Source organism: Danio rerio, chromosome 9 (assembly GCF_052040795.2).
Source record: "Danio rerio strain M-AB ecotype USA chromosome 9, GRCz13ab, whole genome shotgun sequence".
NCBI classification, from domain to species: domain Eukaryota; kingdom Metazoa; phylum Chordata; class Actinopteri; order Cypriniformes; family Danionidae; genus Danio; species Danio rerio.
This window is the reverse complement of record NC_141029.1, coordinates 45111795-45131390: the sequence shown is the minus strand read 5'-3', so window position 1 is coordinate 45131390 and position 19596 is coordinate 45111795. Positions and strand designations below refer to the sequence as shown.

At 36.7% G+C, this 19596-nt stretch overlaps 1 protein-coding gene across 17 annotated transcripts in view; it reads left to right on the top strand.

Annotated features, from left to right (window-relative positions):
* Positions 1-19596, top strand: part of znf385b (zinc finger protein 385B) — a 299871-nt gene that overhangs the window by 275216 nt on the left and 5059 nt on the right. For 15 of the 17 annotated variants that reach the window (XR_015498761.1, XR_015498762.1, XR_015498760.1 and 12 more), the window contains 4 exons: positions 2799-2997; positions 11505-11816; positions 14589-14773; positions 18658-18759. Coding sequence is in view for 10 of the 17 variants with exons in the window: in XM_087266091.1 (XP_087122217.1) it covers positions 2799-2997; positions 11505-11816; positions 14589-14773; positions 18658-18759 (798 nt within the window). In the remaining 7 variants the exon portion in view is untranslated. Of the gene's footprint in view, positions 1-2798; positions 2998-11504; positions 11817-14588; positions 16379-16508; positions 18760-19596 lie in introns of those variants that run through there. The other 2 variants (XR_015498765.1, XR_015498766.1) reach the window with 1 other exon arrangement.

Genomic DNA, 19596 nt, shown 5'->3' with positions numbered 1-19596 from the left:
TTCAATAACTCATTCTTGAATGTAAACGACTCATAAAAATTTTACTGTAACTATATACTACAAAATGACTAGTCTAAACTGGCCGCAAAAAATATGTACACCATTAGTAACAGTTAATCAACGCATTTGCCTTATTTAAATGATCTACACATTTTGATGTGTAATTTTTATAATTTTTTGAGAGATTGTCTGTAATTCCTTTTTCTGTCATTTTTTTTTTTGCTGTATGTTTTGTTATTTTGATGATGTCATCATGCTATATTACATAGGCTATTTATTATCTAGTTTGCTTTGAACTTAGAAACTTAAATTAGAATGTAATAATAAATACAATTATTGTTAAAAATTAAATTATAATTTGTTTGTCACATATAGTTAACTATTTATGTGATGTGGGTAAATGGTGTGTTTCAATCAAGCTACCACTGCAAGTATATTTCAAACTTAAGGGAAGCACTGCATATGTAATAACTTATTCATAATAGTTTATGTATTTTTTAAACGTTTATTTATGTGCTTTTTGCTTTTTATAAAACTACAACAAATTATAGAACAAAAAAAAAAACTATAAAAAACACCCAATTCAATACACTACAATATAATACATATAAAATACAATACATAAAAAAATAAGAAAAAATACTAATCTATGACAGAATAACTGAACGACAGAACACAAGGGGACAAATACACACGAAAGCAAAATATTATTTAGCTGGTCAGGTGATGCATAAATAAAAGCAATTATAAATTATTGTTGTTGTTGTATCACCAGAAAAACGCATTATCCTAACTACAGTGTTATTGTCAAATAATAGTTTGGCACATTATTAAGAATATTTTAGGTTATGAATTGTGAATATCGATTACACTCTTAATCTTTAGTTACTGTGTTATTGAAAGGGGTTACTGTTTGGCTTGTGTTTCTTCCAATGCATTAAGATGTTTTAATATCTGGCCCCATGTTTTGTCAAATATCTGCAATTTGTCCTTATTGATATATCTAATATTTTATGTATTTATTGAAATGAAAATAGTAAGGCATATAGTAAAGTAATTTTATATGAAACTGGGTAAAGTAGTACATATTCTATTAATAAAATATAAATAAAATGATCAAATAAACAATAAACAAACATATCATTTATATTAGCCCCCGACACATTAAAGTCATTTATAATAACTGATTCATTTTATCTTTATATATATATATATATATATATATATATATATATATATATATATATATATATATATATATATATATATATATATATATATATATATATATCATTGAAATCCTAATTATTAAGCCTCTAAAATATTTTCCAAATGATGTTTAACAGAGCAAGGAAATTTTCACAGTATGTCTGATAATATTTTTTTCTTCTGGAGAAAGTCTTATTTAGTTTATTTCGGCTAGAATAAAAGCAGTTTTTAATTTTTTTAAGAACCAATTTTTTTAATCAAAATTATTAGCCCCTTTAAGCTATATATTTTTTGATTGTCTTCAGAACAAACCACTGTTGTACAATAACTTGCCTAATTACCCTAACCTGCCTAGTTAACCTAATTAACCTAGTTAAGCCTTTATTGTCACTTTAAGCTGTATAGAAGTGTCTTGAAAAATATCTAGTCAAACATTTACTGTCATCATGGCAAAGAGAAAATAAATCAGTTATTAGAAATGAGTTATTAAAACTAATATGTTTAGAAATGTGTTGAAAAAAAAATCTTCTCTCCATTAAACAGAAATAGGGGAAAACAAACACACAGCTGGGCTAATATTTCAGGTTGGTTAATAATTCTGATTCAACTGTATATAAATCAGATAAATGTCAGTTAAGTTCCATTCAGACTATCAAAGGTAATAAGTACAAAACATTATATTTTTTAAAATCTTCATTTTATCAAAATCTACTTATTTTTATTTTATATATTAGGTAGGTAAACTCTGATAAAATGAAGATTTTGAAAAATATATTGTTTTGTATTTATTACCTTTGATAGTCTGAATGGAACTTAACTAACATTTATCTGATTTACTATGAACAATTTTAATGATACATAGAATAAAACAGTTACTATGTTGCTTTAAATGAATTTCATTTGTTTCGTTTGAAGGACGCTAATGCATACAACAAAAGTGTGACATGTCATTACATTACTGTAATTGCTATTTAAGCAACTAGAAAGATGAAAACTGCAGGCTTCAGTTCTGAATAATCTTCCTCTGCTGAAAAAAAAAAACATCCGTGAGCAGTGTCTGACTTCTCCCGGCACTGTCAGAAATCCCTTAAACTTGCAGTTAGTGAATGTGACAGAGAATCAGCATTTGGAGAGAAAAAAAATCCATCTGCAGGTCTTTTGGGACTTTGTCACTTTTGATGTCATAAAAATGAGAATTTGAGCTTCTAATTCTTAGCAGTCAGATATTCAAAGGCATTCTAATCCCTCATAAGCGCTCGCTCTCTCTTTCTCTCGCTCGCTTCAAGTATGAAGTAGTCATTTTCACTTGGAAGCTGAACAACTAAAAGATATGATTAAACTCTCCATTAACGTCATTGAGTGCCAACCAATTGACACCCATTTCGTTTTCCCCATTGGGAGTCCAAACACACCTGGCATCCGGCTTTATTTCTGGACATTTCGATCCCACCGTTACCTTGATTGGAACAGTGCCTGCTATTGAAAGCATGTTAGAAATGTGTGTGTGTGTGTGTGCGTGTGATTGCAGTCCATGATGGTAGATGCAAGAAATGAGCCTGATTGGATGGTTCATTTGTTCTCCTTTGTAGAGCCAAGCCGAGGCGCACTACAAAGGCAGTAAACATGCCAAGAAGCTCAAAGCACAGGAGTCACCGAAAAATAAGCAGAAAAGTGCAGTCGCCCAGGACAGCGGCACTAAGACAATCACCAGCACCTCCACCAACACCACCACCACCACCACCACCTCCTCCTGCACTGCAGTCACTGCCAGCTGCTCTGACCAAACAGGTTAATAGCTCCTTTTGTTCTTGCTCCACATCAACTGTCCTGTCTTCTTTCTCCACTCCTTATGTGTTGACTTACATCAGGGTCGGAAATTAGACAATTGGGTAAAAATGCCACCAAAACAGGCAAAAATTCCACCAAAGCAAGCAAAAAAAAGCAAGATATTGGTAAAAATGATTACAGTGAATTGTGAAATTAAATGAAAACTGTATGTGTTCACTTCCATCAGAGTTTAGAAATGTTCCCAAAATAAACCAAAATGTTTCAAATGAAAGACAAGCAAATTAAAGAGAAAATTAAAGACAAGCAGCTTATTAAACTCAAATTTACTGCTATCAAGATTAAAGTGAAATGTCAAAGTGAATGAAGATTTGTCAATATTGGATAAAAAAAATCTTGCTGCCATTTTTTTAGTTAAATCAATTTAACTTTTAGTGATGTGTACTAACATTAATTAAACTGATCTAAAGTATTAAGTTACACTTTGTAAGATGATAAAAAATAGGTTAAAACCTTTATTTTATTGGTAGAGCAGAGCACCAGGTTGCCCATGAGGATCACATGAGTTGCCTGTGGGCCTGTTTTAAAAATAGCTTACCATAGCCACTTACCAGTAAGCTTCATCCAATATTTTTGAAGCTATTATTTTAAAATCACACTTGCATTGATGTAAATTTGAAAATTACATTAAGTTATATATAAAAAAAAAATTAAAAAAAAATATATAATATATATATGAATTGTGAAAATAAATAAAATCTCTGTGAATGTGTTCACTTTCATCAGAGTTCAGAAATTAACAGGGCTCGTGGCAGAAATGCCCCCCAAATAAACCAAAATGATGCAAAAATGAAAGAAAAGCAGCTTATTAAACTCAAATCTGAAATGCAATCATGATTGAAATCAAATGTGAAAATGAAGATGTCAACACTGTATAAAAAACTTGCTGCCAATTTTTTTTTTAGTTGAATCAACATAACCTTTGTAGTCATGTTAACTTACACCAGTCAAGTCTCCTTTTAAGTCAAATTTAAAGTCATGATCGCCTATTGCCAGAAAAGTTCATTTCTGACCCTGACCCCCCTGCTTTTATTCTCACCCCTGCCACTGTTTATACTCTCCATCTATATGTTTGTGTCCTGCTGTATATGTAGTTGTATTTCTCCTCGTAAAAGCACTTGAGGTTGACCAGGGCTATCCTTCAAGCTCAAACACATGCTTGTTGTTGACGTGTAGAGGTAAGAAGCGGCCCTGCTGCGGCAGTAATCTGCCATATGCTTTATAATGTTAACAGCAGATCACTCTTCTCGCAGCTGTGTTTGCTTGTTTCATCATTACCTGCATATTGAGTTCCCTGCACATCATCTTTGTGTGTTGCGTCTAATCGTTTAATTACGAAAAAACGCATACAGAATTGAAACAAGCGCTCGAATGCGTGCTTGGATGCTGTTATTTTCTCTTTTTTTCTCCTCCCGCTTGGCCTTTGATTTGACTGAATTAGATTTGTGTTCCATTTCAAAGAACATAATCATCTGATCTTTGCTTCATGCTGTGACCCACTCGATTTCAGGCCCTTGTGTCTGATTAAGAATCAAGACTGGGATGTACCAAGACACGTGCCCTACGGGGGGCAAATCTGAGTCGGCGCATACTTTTTCCGAGCTGGCTCTTTTCTGTAGCTGCAGAATTGGAGACAGATTTGGGCGCACCTCATTTATTAGGCAGTGGTGGTCCTCATTGATATGCAGTGTCTTTGCACAAATCAGGCCAAATGAATGTCAGCCTGATTCACAGATGGCTTATGGGTCCTCGCTGTCACGCCATCGTATTAGCAGCGCGTTGAGCTCGGACCGAGACTCGAAGGGGGGCTGCTGTTGCCGTCTCTTTCTCCCTGAACCCTGGCAACACACAATGCAGTCAGATTTAGTTTACATGGGGAAACTTCAAGCACTAAATCATTAAAATTGCTAGCTCCAGTGCTTTACGTAAGAGCCAGTTTTATGTAATGTTTTAGAACTCCGTGTGTTGGAATATTCTGGGATGTGTGCTCACAATAATTGCTCAGCCTTTATTTATTTATTTATTTATTTATTTTTTAGAAATGTTCTACTCTCTCTGGCTTTTTCAAAAAGGATATGGCAAGGTCAGATTAACATTGCAGTCACTGCTTGAGCTGCATCCAAATAAGCAATTGTTATCACTGTGGCTCTGTTCCAAAACCTAGAGAGCTGCCTACATAGATTGTATTTAAAGTACATACACTGTGTACTAGAAGCATCAGAAGTGCCAGTGAGGAGTTTTGCATCCTTGTTCTTTTTAAACTTTCTATTCATCAAATTGTAACAACATTTGAATTTCTACCAAAATAAAAAAACATATTTTAATTTATTATTGATATAAAACATCTTATTTTCCGAGGGGGGTCCTCAAAAATTAAGCATTTGTTAAAATATTTAGCAGTACTGCTGTTTTCATCATGGCTGATTTGGTTCTTAAGAAACATTAAAATGACTTCTAAAGGATTGTGTGTTACTGAAGACTAGAGTACATTCATTTATTCATCTTCCTTCGGCTTAGTCTATTATCTACCGCCAACTATTCCAGCATGTGTTTTACGCAGCAGATGTTCTTCCAGCAGCAACCCTGTACTTAGTTGATTAATAAAGGGTCTAAGCTGAAGGAAAATGAATGAATGAATGAATGAATGAACATTTCATAAAATTAGTGCATATTGCCAATAATAATAAAAAATATTTTAAAACAGCGGAATGAACCACCAACTTATCCATCATATGTTTTACACAGCGATGCTCTTCCAGCTGCAACCCAGTACTGGGAAACATCGATATGCACTCATTCACACACATACACTACGGCTAATTTGGTTTAATCAATTTACCTATAGCGCATGTCTTTGGACAGTGGGGGGAAACCAGAGCACCCGGAGGAAACCGACGCGAACATGGGGAGAACATACAAACTCCACACAGAAACGCCAACAGACCCAGCTGGGACTCAAACCAGCAACCTTCTTGATGTGAGGCAGCAGTGCTAACCACTGAGCCACTGTCTAAAACACTGCAAACTCTAATATGGAAGTGAAAAATAATAATTGACTATTAGCTGCGGAACATTTTCTGTGGGGACAAAAGTAACACAGATATCTTGCTGTTTAAACCTGATTTACTTTTAAACTGAAAAATTCAGACATTTTAAACTCAAGGATCTGCTATTGCACTAAATAACCAGTGAATTGATCATTAGTGTGACACATGAAAACAGAAACGCAACTTGTAATGAGGAAAAATATCCGCTACAATAATTTACTTTTTGCACTTAAAAACAGAAATAGGGTTGTGGCGAGGGGGCGTGGCCGAGAGCCGTGGGAATGCAGTGAGGCCACCGCGTAAGTGAATACACCTGCGGTGCGCACCTGCCTCGGATCCCACGGAAGGAGCTCTGGACAATAAAAGGAGGAACGATGGCAGAGGAAGCCGAGAGAGGCCCGGGCATATTATTTTACTTTTGCTTTCAGTTTGACGGCAGTCTCCGTGAGGAGCTGCCGTCCGTTTATTTTGGTTTAGACGGCAGTCTCCGTGAGTCGCGGTTATTAATAAATATTTTAAAAACTGCGTCGGTTCTCTGCCTCCTTCTTCCCGGCGGCCAAAGGGCCGTGAACCTTATTACAAGGGTATATGCGGAAGTATGCGGAATGACTTTTAATTTGTCAGTAACCTGGGTTAGGCGCTTCCGGTGAACTGTATGCTATTACAAAATCAGCACGTTTAAGGTCTGTTTTCTTTAAAAATCAGTGATCTCCACTGGCTGAGTGATATCCAATATAAAGTGGGTCTCATATTGTACAAGAAGCATCGCATTAAATTCCATTTTCCCTGCCATATCTTTAAAATATGAACATTTATTTTACCGCAGTATATTCAATGGAGATTCTGCGTTAGCCTGCCGATCCTAACTGGCGCATGCGAGTAAACGGTTTTTCATCTCATTTTACGCTTGAGCAACTAAATGAATGCCAAAGTCTATTTAACTGAATGGATTTTAATTACTTTACCACATCAATGCTGTAAATGGAACTGTATAAAATGGAAAAAAGTCACATTGACCATTCACCTGAGGTTTATTAGTATGGGAAGAAACACTGGCTCTGCATATATACTTAATATATACTGCATATGTATATTTGGAGCTAACTGCGGGACGCAATGCCAAAATCACATGACATTTGGCAGCTGCATCAAGAATTGCATGCTAAATGTGCAGCTATCCGCTTGTTAGGTGGTGACGTGTTGGTGACGTATGTAATACTGTTTCCGGGTCCAAGCCGCCACTCATCTGACTTAAGAAATTATGTTTATGATCACTTTTTATTTATATCACACATTAAAGTTAATTTTGTATAAAGTCATACTGTACACAACAATCTCTGGGCTTGCTGCATAACAAATACCAAAATTTTAACAATTTATAAAAAAAATGAATCACTTTCTGGCCATCGGATATTAGGCATGGACATATACGAATAAATATAACGTATTACATCGCTTTGTAAACGTTTATTATTACAATTTCATGAGTCTCCCCATACAGTTGAATAGAGTGCTTGGACCCGGAAGCCGCTTCGCATGACGTCACACTTAACAAGCGGATAGCCTGGAAATCAAATGTTGTCAAGGCTTCGAGAAAATCGCTTTGTTGCTTTCATCTCACGTTACGTTCATCACTGCTCTCCCGTACATGTTGTTAGGTATATTCAAGCATTTAATATTATATTACTAAATCATTTTAATTGGTTCAATCACACTTATTGTTCAAGCTACAAAAGTGTCTTATAAATATTCATATATTTTCACACCAAAAACGTAATGATTATATTTACTTCATATTTGTATGTGCTGCATGTTTAATTATCATTAGAGTATCATAGCATTAGCTTAACATCAGCTGTAAATCACATTTGCATCAGCTTGAGATTTGTAAGATTAGTTCCAAACTGAGCCGACTAGGTTTTGAAACAGAGCCTATAATTTCCGTCAGTTTTATAAAAAGTTTTACCAAAACTTTGTACTTCATCTCTGATCTGTTTTGTTATTCAGCTACAATGCTTCCTTTATGACTCACTGCAAAAAATAGCGAGATCCAGAACAAAGGGGCATATGTCTTCACGTCTATCTACCACGCATTGAGAGATTTGGAATCTAAACCGAAACTTGGAGAAAACAGAAAAATGCAAAAGTGCAGCAGCTCCAGCCTAGAGGTTCAGGTTAGTGTCAGCGGGTGTAATGTCACTGTATGGGGGAACATTAGACTGTTCTGGCTGCTTTGAGTCCTCGGGGAAAGCAGGAGCAGAGAGTGACATTCATATAAAGCAGCAGAGCATTCCCTCAGAGGCCTGTTGGAGAGTGGGTGGAGAGTACAAGCATCCGACATTGAGTGCTTCATGGGGCCTCCAGCGGCATCTGACGCTATGAGAAGGGTGCGAGGGTTGTGGGCGATCCAGGGGTCACGTCCTATCACATTACTGCACGCGGGACCCAAGCCCTCAATGGTGTTAGGAGAGAGTCTGACCTTACTTGGCTCCACTGTAACCAGTGTTGGGTAGTGACGCGTTATATTTAATCTGAATTATTTGATCTGATCGCAAAAATTATAGGGTTGTTCCAATACCGATACTAGTATCTGAAATACTCGCTGATACTGCAAAAATTCTGGCATCGTTATCGGTGAGTATTTAAAACCATAAACTGTTCCGATACCATCTTTTTAAATGAGATATATGCCCGCTAGCTTTGCTTAACACTAAAACTAGGGATGTCCCGATCAGGTTTTTTTTTTGGTGCCCTCAAGTCCTAGTCCTAGTCAGTTGATTTTGAGTATTTACTGATACCAAATCCTGATCCGATACTTATATAATAAATTTTAAAAAAGATTAAAGAAGAGCGAAGAAACAGATCCTTGATGTTCCTTATTTTTTATTTAATTCAAATTATTGTAAAACTCTGTTAACAAACGGAGCACTTCTGTGAGGTAGCTTGAACATTCAAGTTAGAAAAAAAACAAACTCTTGACCTCTTGCAATCCCACGTTTACATATCTCACAGTTTGCTATGGCAATGTTGTCATCATTAACTTTATAATACCTCCAGACTGCTGACGTACTCGGGTTGTTGCTAGATCAGATAGGGCTGCGGTCGGAAGTTAATTATTTATTTAATTATATAATTAAATAATAATTAATTTATTTGATTAATAATTATAGAGTTATTTATATGATTTATTAAATTTAACATCTACCCCAACCCTAAACCCAACCGTCACAGTAATGTATAAATAATAATTATTGTTATACAATGTCACAAAAATGATGCTATATTGATGTGCGTATCCGCAGCTGTATCCAACTAGACTTTACCAAATACTTCAAGCCAGGGGGTAGGCATATGAAGAGGGGGATTGGTAAAATGAGGTGGCGGGCCAAATTTCAGAGGATCCAGATCCTTGTTCTGGCACAAAATAAGCCCTGGTTATTCTGTAAAACTACTTTTTTTTTTTTTTTTTTCAAACTACATTTGATTTGTGGCTAAACTAAGTAAAGTACAAAAAATATTACTGTTAAATGACTAATAATAAAAAATGTCAATTATAAAAATACTCTAGTTTACTGTATGTATTTGTTTGTGGTTTTTTAATGCATAAGTGTGAAGCACAGCGTAAATTAATCCTTTTACAGGGCTAGTAGTATACACAACTGTTTCTGTAGAGACACACTCTGGTATTGGTTTAGTACTCGATATTGCTGAGCTCAGGTATTAGAATCTGTATTGGGAAGGGGAAAAGGGTATCGGATCATCTCTAAAAAATTATGTGCTGGATTTTATTTCTATTTTAAAACATTATTTTTATTATTATTATTTAATTATATTCTGTTCACATAGTGGGAGTGAATAATTCATTTTCATGGTGGACTGGAATATTGCAACGTTTATTATAATTGAATTATACATGCACATCAATGTTACTATTTTAATGTGTGTTACTTTTGTTAAAATAACTTCTCTTTCCCCTTGATGACACTCTTCAATGATTGTGTTTACTGGCATGAGGGCGGGATCAACCTGTCACTTAAATGAGATCCACCAATAGCAAAACACAATTATTCAATTAAATCCTGATTGAACAGTTAGTTCTGTCCTACAGTTTTTCTTCTGTCATTTCACTTACTGTATACATAATTATAAAAAGAGAAAAAACTGTCACATTTTCTGTTTCATGCTGACTTTAATCCTAACACGACTTGAACATAAATAAATGTATTTAGCTATTTATTTCATTTTTTTATCAACTCCCAAACCCAAGTTTCTTCCTCAATCTCTTTTTTTAATCTAAATAATATTTTTGTACTTTATAACTATAGATATTTAAATTTCTCTGTTTAAATAGTTTTGATTTTTTTTATAATATGAATATCATACAAAGAAATACTACTCAGCTCTGTGTTAAATGAGTTGAACGGATTGTTTGCCCAAAAATTGTAATTATGTTATCATTTAATCACCTTTTATTTGCTTCAAATATTTAAAGGTTCCTTTTTTTTGTTGAAAAAAATACTGAAACCCTTTCATAGTAGTTGTTTCTCCTATATTGAAGTCAATGGTTACAGGCTTTATACTTTCTTCAACATACTGTATCTTTTTTTGTGCTTAACAAAAGAAAGAAACACATAAAAGTTTGGAACCAATTGAGGGTGAGTAAATGTTGAATTTCTTAAATTTTTAGATGAACTATCCCTTTCAATCAAACTATTCTAAAGGCCCCAGTATACTTAAAATACATTTCTTTTTTAATCTTTGTGTGAGGGCAAAAAAAAAAAAGTTAGATAAGGACATTTCATTTTTGAACATTTCAACATCTAAGAAAAGAAATAATATGGCAATATTAGGTCTGCCAATGGGGTAGGGAAAATAATATTATTTTTCTTTTTGACATAAGATTATTTTGCTTACCCCATTGGCAGATTATTTTGCTTGTTTAAAGGTAAAACTCACTTAATTTTGGCATATTATTTCATAAAACAAGACGATATGTTTTGCTTGTCTAGAAAATTCTTCTTGATTTAAGAATATTTAAATATTTAGACTAGAACCAAGACAAAAAAAAATCTAAGGAAGAAAAGCCTTTTTGCAGTGTAGAAGGGATCAAATCTAATAGATTACATTATCAACTGTTTATTTTTTGCATGTAATTTGCTGTCAGTAGTGCACAACTATTTGTAAGTATTCTGGTTGTAACTGATCTGACATTTAAACTTGAGTGGTTGCCTGCAGCGAAGGGCCTTATATCAAACCCGAACACAAAATCGTGAAAAAAAAAAGACTGAAAGGAGTTGAAAATGTGTCAGCACACTACACAACACTCTGAGCCCTTCACCACTAACTGTCAGATTTGCTCTTTCCTTGTTTCTCTCTCTCTCTGTCTTTCTCTTATGTTCCCAGAGAAAAGTACAGAGCCGTTGGCTGCGCACAAAGTCCCAGCCTCCCCGCAAGCTTTTGTGCCAGCTCCTGTTGCGCCCGCGGTGGCATTAGTGCCCAGCCCTTGCAAGACAGCACCCGTGCATGCCAGCCCACCCACCGAGCCGACAGGACTCGCAGTGGCCCTGAAGAACACCTCCAAACCAGCAGCGTTGCCAACGGCCCCGTCAGAGCCCAGCGTGGAGTCCGAGGAGGAGAAAGCCAAAAAGCTCCTGTACTGTTCGTTGTGCAAAGTGGCTGTCAACTCCCTCTCTCAGCTGGAGGCCCACAACACAGGTGGGTAGAACATCTGCCTCCGCGAGCAATCTCTTTCCTACGGCTTTCTCTGCGATATGCCTTCTTCTTTAAATGTTTCATGAAGTGACCCTCCGAGGCTTGGGAATGTGGAAATGTACTCACCGTTACAACATAAATCACAACTAGTGTGAGGCTCATCATTGATAATGCATGAAGAGCTGGAAAATGTAGACAGGGCCCCCACGATCATGGAAAACCTGAGATATTGAGGAATTTTTTAAAAAGCCTGGGAAAGTCATGGAGACTAATTAAATATTAAGAAGTCATGGACATTTATGTAGTCAATATAATTTTTTGTAGTTTGGCTCAGCTTTGATGTATTTCATCTACAAGAGATTGCCTCTGAAAACATTATCCAGACACACATGGAGGAATTTGATCTGTGGGTTGGAGTCAGACTTGGGCTGATGATATAGCTGCGAAAATATTTTAATGTTTTTCAGCCTATAGATGACATTTGGTATGTACTGTATCTCATTCATTCATTCATTCATTTTCTTGTCGGCTTGTGCCTAGTTCAGACTGCGTGATTTTAGCCCCGATTTTGGCTCACCGACAGGTTTTGAGAAATCGCCGACAAATGCCTGAAATCACAGGCAAATCGGTGCTCGTGCACGTGAGTGACAATCACACAGTATGAACTATCAAAGAGAATCGCCGATGAGTCGCCGATGCCTGTGAGATATTTGGCATACTAAATATCTGGAGCTGTTGGCGATTCAAATCATGCCGTGTGAATTAAGTTTTGAATGAAAATAACATCGGCGATCGCCTACAGCCAATGAGAGAGCAGCATTTACTTGTGTGTGCGTGTGTGTATACCTGCTGCAGGCCAGCGGGAGGCTGGGGAAGAAGTTAAAATCGCTCTTTTTCGGTTTATTTGGACCCACGAAATGGAGGAAAAACTGTGGAGGTTTGACAGGACTCAGGAGCAACCGTGTCTGTTTGACGTTTCATACAGAAAGAAATTAGTTTATTATCAACGTTGAGGAGAAATGGCTAATTCCCTTTAAACCCAGGTGAGCAAATATGTACATGTTCTACCCCATTAAAGGCTTCTTACTCATTATGTAGTTAATAACAAAAGATATACTACGTGTTTTTGGCTGTGAGATGTAGTTTGGACGAAGTTGTCGGCGATTATTCCTATAGTAAAGTCATGCAATGTGAAAGTCCCTATCGCCGATCCATCTTGCAGTGTAAACAAAGCAGCGACGAAACGCTAGCCCAGATAGTCATGCAGTATGAAAACATCTGTGACATGACTACTTTGAAAATCATGCAGTCTGAACTCGACATTAGTCCCTTTATTAATCCGGGGTCACCACAGCGGAATGAACCGCCAACTTATCCTGCAAGTTTTTACACAGCGTATGCCCTTCCAGCCACAACCCATCTCTGGAAAACATCCACACACACATTCACACACACACACTCATACACTACGGACAATTTAGCCTACCCAATTCACTGTATCTCATTCATTTGTAAGATATTTATATTTATTCGTTTGCTTTTTTAAATTAACTTAAATCTACCAAACATTGTTTTTTTAGTTTAGTTCATCCAAAAATGTCAATTACCCCATGATTTACTCACCCTTAAGACATTCTAGGTAAATATGACCTTGTTCTTTTAGTTAAATGAGAGTTGTGTTAAAAATTATCTTGGGTTTTCCGGATCTACAATAGCAGCGCTCGGCTGTTTTTATCAACAGTCCAAAAGAAGTCCAATAAAGCAAAACCATCCATTGTAAAAATGGGTGGAATAAAGGTCTCCTGTAGCAAATACATACGCTTTTGTAAGAAATTTGTCCATATTTAAAACTTTTAAACGAGTGGAGGCCATCATCTAATTCTCATTTTTTAAGATCGATTTTTTACGTATTTTCAAAAAGAACCTAGTTCATATGAATTCATAAAATTCTTTAGTATAAAAATGTATGATTTATAAAGGGAGGCATGTCTCCAAACCACACCCCTCATTAGGGAATGAGTAAATCATACTAAAATGTACAAATGAGATCATATAAATTAGCCACTAAGTCAAAAAGTTACAAACTGTTGTGTTGGATTGTGTTGGAAAACTAGTTTAGGGTCTAATCTTGTCCTGTTTTTGGTTTGTTTAGATGTGTTTGCTCCATGTTACGTTCATATTTCAGTTGAACTGCATTAGAGATTTGAAGCGGACAGAAGCTTGTCGTTTCAGAAGTCTTAGACTTCTTAATTCAGCTGAACTACACCAGCACAGCAATCACACTAGAGTTTGTGCTAATAACACCTAAATCTGCCAAGTGTGAACACACCCTTAAACACAGTTTGAACTGATTCATGGAAACACATCAGGCCAGGAAACCTAATGGCACTCTTCATGTCTCTGACATTTTAATCGGTGATGGTCTCATTCTTGCCAATTGAGAGACAAGGAGTCTAATGAGTTAAAGAAATTGTGAGTCAATGGCAAATGAAATGCACATGAAATCATCACAGTTTGCTTAATATTGTTATACCTACAACAAAATCACTCTGTGCTTGTACATTCCACAACCCTAGACTGTAAAAATAAGCAGCAATCAGCACATAAATGAAAGATTTTGGCAGACTCAATTCAGATATCCACTGCGAGTAATTAACAAGTGCCAAGTAAAATCAACCTGCCAAAAAAAAAAAAAAAAAAAACAGTGGCACTGAATCAACTGATTTGTTTTTGTTTTTCCCCAGTGAAAACATCCCTGTTTGTCTATTTCATCAGGTTCAAAGCACAAAACCATGCTGGAGGCACGAAATGGAGCAGGTCCCATTAAAGCGTACCCCAGACCCGGGTCCAAACTCAAAGTTCAGGCCACACAGCTGAACAAAGGCTCAGGCTTACAGAACAAGACGTTTCATTGCGAAATCTGTGATGTCCACGTCAACTCAGAAATCCAGCTTAAACAGGTATTCACTTGAGTTTCACTTGTTATGTTGCCACCCAAAGATGCTAATTAAATTTATGCACAAAACTGGAATATCACATTTAAGATTTGCGAATAATGCAACGTTTACATCCAATGAGTCGAATTTCTTTCTGATACACTGGCGCCAAATATCAAAAAAGAAAAATGGAAAAGCTCCTTTAGGCTTTTTCTTATATAATAAATTACTTGCACCTTAGTGACAATACACAATAAACATGTGATGGTGTTTAGAGGAGTTAAGTCCTGGACCCAATCCCAATTCTATTTTTGTACTCCAACCACCTCCCCTTACCCTTCACCATGGCCCTTACAACTGAGGGTTATGGGGAAGGGCTTCAAAATTTACACCTAAGAATTGGGACAGCATTACAGCACCTGCACACGTCATCATAAGCCATCGTGAGCTCTTGCTTCATATGAGATCAGACGATGGCGACTGCTGTAGTTATTCCAGTTGTGTTATTTTTTTGTTTTTTATCTTCAGGAGATCACTGAGGGCATATATCGTGTCATCATAACGATCTAGTGTAGCAATAAGATCGTAACTGTACTGTGCATTTACACAGTGGCCATGTTCATCTATATAAACACACAAAAACAACATTAACATTATTGCAGACTCTGTAAACAGCTCATTGACAGCCCCTAGACTTTTCTGACAGGGTGTACCAGTGTCATCGAGTGTCAGAATGTTGTGGGACTGCTATACAGGAGTTATTATTAAGAATTATTGATCAGGAATAGATCGCGAAATTTAGAGTTGTTTTTTTTTAAGCATGACGGTAAAACACGAACGCGGTTATGAATATATTAAAACATGTGTTTGTTTGTTGTAAAAATTCATAATAATGACAAAAATACTAATTTGTGGATCTCTGTACTTCCGGGTGCAGCTATGATTAGTGTATTCTGGGACATTTTTCTTACCTCTTGGTTTCAAGTGTGGTCCTGAAAAATCTTTGTTTGAAAGGGTGTATACCCCTTGCCCTTAACCCTACGCCTTCAAGCTAAAGAGAATTGGGACATCACTACCCTTTTACGGGCATGCGCTGAGGGGTAGAATTGGGATTAGGCCTTGGTCACACTGCACTTTTCATAGACTTCCATTCATACGCAAGCGAATGCAACAGACCAGAAATGCAAGCTCGTGTGACAAGTTTTGCAGTTCACTACATTGCAAAGTTCAAGCTTGTTGAACTCTGACCTGCAAAATCGCATCACGTGACTGCGTGAGAACAATCGAAGGTCAAAGCATGACCGCTCTGGACAGAAATTTTAAATATGGAGCAATCGCTCGCTCTAATCATCTTGTATAATCCTGCCCCTCTTTGCAGCAATGTATGACAGAATTTTGCATGCTTAAACTCTAGCGTGACCACTGCATTAGACGCTCTTTGGTAGCACAGACTCTCAAGAAAGTTCTGGAAGGGATATTTCTGAACCACTTTGATGAAGCACTTTTTTAAAGCATAGAATGAGCAAAACAACTTTTCGGATGTTTTACAATGTGGTCGGACAGCTAGTTTATCAATTAATACTGTCCATCACACCCATTTTTATCATCACATGATCTCTTATGCCACAGGTGTCAAACTCAGTTCCAAAAGGGCCGCAGCCCTGCACAGTTTAGTTCCAACCCTAATTAAACACACCTGATCAAACTAATTATGTCCTTCAGGCTTGTTTGAAACCTACAGCTAAGTGTGTTGGCGCAGGGTTGGAACTAAACTGTGCAGGGCTTCGGCCCTCCAGGGATTGCGTTTGACACCCCTGTCTTATAACAAAATCACATGACTTTTTTCATTCACATACTGGAATTTATTCTGTAAAAGTGTGTCTATTAGTAACTGCGTTTACTTACATCTATTTTTTTGCACAATTTTGATGATGACAAATATCCCTGGATGGAAATGCCAGGATGTGCATACATTTTGAAAATGCCTAAAAAAAAATCTGTGTGGGATAAACTTTTTATCCGATAAGAAAAAATGTGCATAAACTATGATGGAAATGTATTTATTGAATAAATTCTAGCATGCGCATCAAAAGGTCATGTGATTTTGCTTCAACAGATCATGTGATAACAACAATGGCGGAAAGTGACGGATATGTTTGGGTGGACAATGAGGTCCGAACATTTTTAAATGTGATACATAAGAAAGAAGTAATGTAATGTAATGTGTATTTAAATAGCGCATTTATTGTGTATGGCCATACACCAAAAGCGCTTCACAATCATGATGGGGGGTCTCTCCACACCAACATCAGTGTGTAGCATCCACTTGGATGATGCGACAGCAGCCACAGAACAACTCAACACACACCAGCTATTGGTGGAGTGGAGAGACAGAGATAGAGCCATTTCACTGGATGGGGATGAATGGGAGGCCATGATCTTAAGGACAGATTGAGGGACTTTGGCCAGGACACCGGAGTTACACCCCTACTCTTTACTAGAAGTGTCATAGGATTTTTAATGATTACAGAGACTCAGGACCTTGGTTTAACGTCTCATCCGAAAGACAACGCTCACTGGCAGAATAGTGTCCCCTTCACTTTTACTGGGGCATTAGGACTCGCACAGACCGCAGGTGGAGTACCACCTGCTGGCCTCTCTAACACCACTTCCAACAGCAACCTAGTTTTCCCATGTGGTTTTCCATCCTGGAAAACATCAGTGGAACGTGCAAATCTTTTAAGAAGTGTGAGCAGAGATGATCTCTTGCCTTCAAAAGCAAGATGACATGACTGCGCACATTGCGTTTTATCTCTGTGGCAACGGGCTTTATGCACAGCTCATGTTTTTTTTATTATGAACTTCCAGTGAAAGCTTTATGTGGATATTTTTATAAGGTTCCTTTTACAGCATCGATGTTGTAAAAGGAACCTATATAATTTTGAATTATATAATTTAAATGTAATCAGTAAAAAGACTTAAGCATGCATTTGCTTGTTAAAGCGTAAAAAGAGACGAAAAACCCGTTTAAATGCAGGCGCCGTCATTATCAGCAGGCTTGCACAGAAACTCTATTGAAAATTCTGGGGTAAAATAAATTACCATAAAAATATGCTTTAATGCAGTGCTTCTTATTTGGTCTGCTGGTCCCACTTTATACTGCATCTCAGCCAGGCAGTGAAGATCGCTGTTTTTTAAAAAGAAATCAGATCTTAAACGCAGTGATTTTGTATTTGATGACAATTAACCTGAAGCCCTGGGGCTGGTTGACTGAAATTTAAACTCTGTGTGCAAAAACCCCATTAAGTTATTATATATGAAAAAGGGCCTTTTCCTAACAGGGCATCTTCCATTTTTCTTTTGAAATTTGGAGCCAGTTTATCAGGAAGATTTTGTTCTCTTGGACTTGTTGGATGAAAACAGTACTTAATTCGCAAATGTTTGATGCAATATTCCAGTTTGGCCCATAAAATTAAATCACATCTTTGGATGGAAACATGGCTATAGTTTATGCACATACTCTTTATTAATAATTAAAAAGTTTATCTAACTGCGCTATGTGCATACATTTTTTTTGCACGTTTTCAAACTTTTTGCACATCTTTGCAATTTAATTTTATTTTATTTAATGCAATATTTCAAAATGCACATAAACAAAGGTGGAAGGAAACATAGCTACTGTAATGTTTGCCTGCTTTTTGCATGATCATTATTTATGCAGTTTACAACAAAACATAATGCATGCGGTGATAAATAATGGAAGTGTTGATGTGATTCTGTTACTTGATCTTTACCATTTGCATTCTGAAGAGTTGTGCTTCCTGTTATGCAGTTTAGGCTTTAATAACTGGCACTGAATTAGGTCATACATGCGTATGGATCACTAATGTAAGGTGTTTTGTTCGCAGCACATCTCCAGCAGGCGGCACAAGGACAGAGTGGCAGGCAAACCCACCAAACCCAAATACAGCCCATACAACAAACAGCAGCGCAGCTCCAGCTCTCTGGCAGTAATGCATTATTTATGCTCTTTATAATCAAGCGCTTTCATCAAGTGTTGCTCGCATCTCAAGTAGCAGTGCTGTGAGGAGTTTGTTCCACACTTTCTAGCCTCTTTGGGATGCTAATGCATCACAAGGGTTTAATGCTCACTCGGCAGTTTTCAAATTATATGCAAAATATGTTTGAAACAACTTACCATTTGTAGTCCAGCTGGCCCTTCACTAAGCTCCGCCTCCTGTGATTACTGCTGCTCAGTTCAAACGAGCATTACACGGAGTTGCAGAGGATTTGCTTTAATTACTTTATTTCATTTGACAAAATAAAAAAAAATACAAGTTATTATATTTTATATTCTCTAGTTATTTGCATATTTTATACTGTATCATTTTTGTAAATTACCTTTGAGTACTTGGATTGGTAAATAATTGTAATAAATTAACACTAAACAAATAATAATAATCATTTATTTATAATGAATATTTTAATAATAATATTCATTCATTCATTCATTCATTCATTTTCTTGTCAGCTTAGTGCTTTTATTAATCCGGGGTCGCCACAGCAGAATGAACCGCCAACTTAAACAGCAAGTTTTTACGCAGCGGATGCCCTTCCAGCCGCAAGCCATTTCTGGGAAGCATCCACGCACACACACATTCATACACTAGGGATAATTTAGCTTACCCAATTCACCTGTACCGCATGTCTTTGGACTGTGGGGAAAACCGGAGCACCTGGAGGAAACCCACGCGAAAGCAGGGAGAACATGCAAACTCCACACAGAAACACCAACTGAGCCGAGGTTCGAACCAGCGACCTTCTGTTATGAGGCGACAGCACTACCT